This window comes from Corapipo altera, unplaced genomic scaffold, assembly GCF_003945725.1.
Source record: "Corapipo altera isolate COAL_440 unplaced genomic scaffold, ASM394572v1 55915, whole genome shotgun sequence".
In the NCBI taxonomy this organism is placed as follows: domain Eukaryota; kingdom Metazoa; phylum Chordata; class Aves; order Passeriformes; family Pipridae; genus Corapipo; species Corapipo altera.
Genome location: NW_020888062.1, coordinates 490 through 3,273, shown reverse-complemented (window position 1 = coordinate 3,273; position 2,784 = coordinate 490). Strand labels below are relative to the sequence as shown.

General features: G+C 61.7%; 1 protein-coding gene across 1 annotated transcript; it reads left to right on the top strand.

Annotated features, from left to right (window-relative positions):
* Nucleotides 1-868: 868 nt before the first annotated feature.
* On the top strand, nt 869-2,781 carry LOC113941842 (protein Wiz-like; the record flags this gene model as incomplete). The annotated part of the gene is made up of 2 exons (XM_027632985.1): nt 869-1,491; nt 2,504-2,781. Coding segments are annotated over 2 exons (901 nt in total), but the record flags the coding sequence as incomplete, so codon positions are not given.
* Between the last annotated feature and the right edge of the window lie 3 nt (nt 2,782-2,784).

Sequence of the window (2,784 nt, the reverse complement as noted above, 5' to 3'; positions counted from 1 at the left end):
CCCTCCCTATCTGATCCCATCATTCCCTGGATCATTCCGGGGGGGTGTGGGATCCCTCCCATCCCTCCCCTGTGGCTGATCCCATCATTCCCTGGATCATTTCGGGGGTGTGAGATCCATCCCATCCCTCCCTATCTGATCCCATCATTCCCTGGATCATTCTGGGGTGGTGTGGGATCCCTCCCCTGTGGCTGATCCCGGCATCCCTCAGATCATTCCGGGGGGGTGGTCAGATCATTCCGGGGGGGTGGGATCCCTCCCCTGTGACCGATCCCATCATTCCCTGGATCATTCCTGGAGTGTGGGGATCCCTCCCATCCCTCCCCCGTGGCTGATCCCATCATTCCCTGGATCATTCCTGGGGTGTGGGATCCATCCCATCCCTCCCTATCTGATCCCATCATTCCCTGGATCATTCCGGGGGGGTGGGATCCCTCCCCTGTGGCTGATCCCGGCATCCCTCAGATCATTCCGGGGGTATGGGGATCCCTCCCATCCCTCCCTATCTGATCCCAGCATTCCCTGGATCGTTCTGGGGGGGTGTGGGGTCCATCCCTCCCCTGTGTCCGATCCTATCATTCCCTGGATCATTCTGGGGGGGTGTGGGATCCCTCCCATCCCTCCCCCGTGGCTGATCCCAGCATTCCCTGGATCATTCCGGGGGGGTGGGATCCCTCCCATCCCTCCCTATCTGATCCCACCCTCCCATCCCTCCCTATCTGATCCCAGCATTCCCTGGATCATTCTGGGGTGGTGTGGGATCCCTCCCCTGTGGCTGATTCCGGCATCCCTCAGATCATTCCGGGGGGGTGGGATCCCTCCCATCCCTCCCTATCTGATCCCATCATTCCCTGGATCATTCCTGGAGTGTGGGGATCCCTCCCATCCCTCCCCTGTGGCTGATCCCATCGTTCCCTGGATCATTCCTGGAGTGTGGGGATCCCTCCCATCCCTCCCCCGTGGCTGATCCCGGCGTTCCCGCAGCCTCCCGGGCCGACCCCGTGCGCGACATCCGCTGCGAGTTCTGCGGGGAGTTCTTCGAGAACCGGAAAGGTCTCTCGAGCCACGCGCGCTCCCACCTGCGCCAGATGGGGGTCACCGAGTGGTCCGTCAACGGCTCCCCCATCGACACCCTCCGGGAGATCCTCAGGAAGAAATCCAAGCCCTGCCTCATCAAGAAGGAGCCGCTGGCGCCCGGCCTGGAGCCCCCCAAGGCGCTGGGGGAGGACGGGATGGATCCCAAGGCGCCGGCGGCGCCGGGGGCCGGGAAGGTGCTGCCGGGGCTGTCCCTGTCCCCGCTGGGCGGGAGGCCGGGAAAGCCGGGGGGGACCCTGGCCTTGACCCCCCTGGGATCCAAAAATCCCGGAGCGTTCCTGGCTCCCAAGCGGCCGCTTCCCGACGACCGGCTGGGCCCCCACGGGGAATCCAAGCACAAAGCCTTCGGCCCCCCCGAGCTGCCCTTCAAGGCCAAGGCTCTGCACGACAAGGCCTGTGAGTCAGGGGGATTCCTGGGGGGAAATTCCCGGGGGGATTCCCGGGGGGGGGATCCCTGGGATGGGCGGGATGGGAAGCGCGGGGAGGGAGGGGGAGGTTTGGGATCAGGGGTCCCCTGAGCCTCTCGAGTGGGGGGTTCCCTCTGTCAGCAGGTCCCCAGCTGACAGATCCCTCCCCCAGGGGTGATCCAGAGGTGGAATAGTTGGGAATTTGGATCCCGTGGAGGATTTTAAATACCATCCCTGATTCCCGTTATCCTGCTGCCTCCCTGAGGCTCTGGGGGTTCCTGTTCCCCCATTCCCTCAGGTGTCCCTGTCCCTGTGTCCCCCTGGCTATCCCATATCCCATATCATTCCCATTATCCAGCAGCCTCCGAGGCGTGCTGTGAGCCTGTCCCATCTCCCATATCCCATATCATTCCTGTTATCCCATATAATTCCCATTCTCCCTCAGCCTCCAAGGTGTGCTGTGAGCCTGTCCCATCTCCCATATAATTCCCGTTATCCCACAGCCTCGGAGGCTCTGGGGATTCCTGTTCCCCCATTCCCTCAGGTGTCCCTGTCCCCCTGCCTGTCCCTGTGTCCCCCTGGCTATCCCATATCCCATATAATTCCCGTTATCCCATATCCCGTATAATTCCCTGTTTTCCAGCCTCGGAGGCGTGCTGCGAGCTCTGTGGGCTGTACTTTGAGAACCACAAGGCCCTGGCTCTGCCATATCCCATATCCCATATCCCATAGCCCATAGCCCATATCCCATATCCCATATAATTCCCTCTATCCCATATAACTCCCATTATCCCATATCCCATATAATTCCCTGTTTTCCTGCCTCGGAGGCATGCTGTGAGCTGTGTGGGCTGTACTTTGAGAACCGCAAGGCCCTGGCTCTGCCATCTCCCATTTCCCATATCCCCTATCCCATATCCCATATCCCATATCCCATATAACTCCCATTATCCCATATCCCATATAACTCCCATTATCCCGTATAATTCCCTGTTTTCCAGCCTCGGAGGCGTGCTGCGAGCTGTGTGGGCTGTACTTTGAGAACCGCAAGGCCCTGGCCAGCCACGCCCGCGCCCACCTGCGCCAGTTCGGGGTCACCGAGTGGTGCGTGAACGGCTCCCCCATCGAGACCCTGCGCGAGTGGATCCGGCACCGCCCGCACAAGGCCGGCGCCTACCGCAGCTACATCCAGGGGGGGAGGCCCTTCTCCAAGAAATTCCGCAACTCCGGCCACGCCCGGGAGCACCGGGGCGGCCCCCTGGCCCTGCAGCCCCCCGGGGTG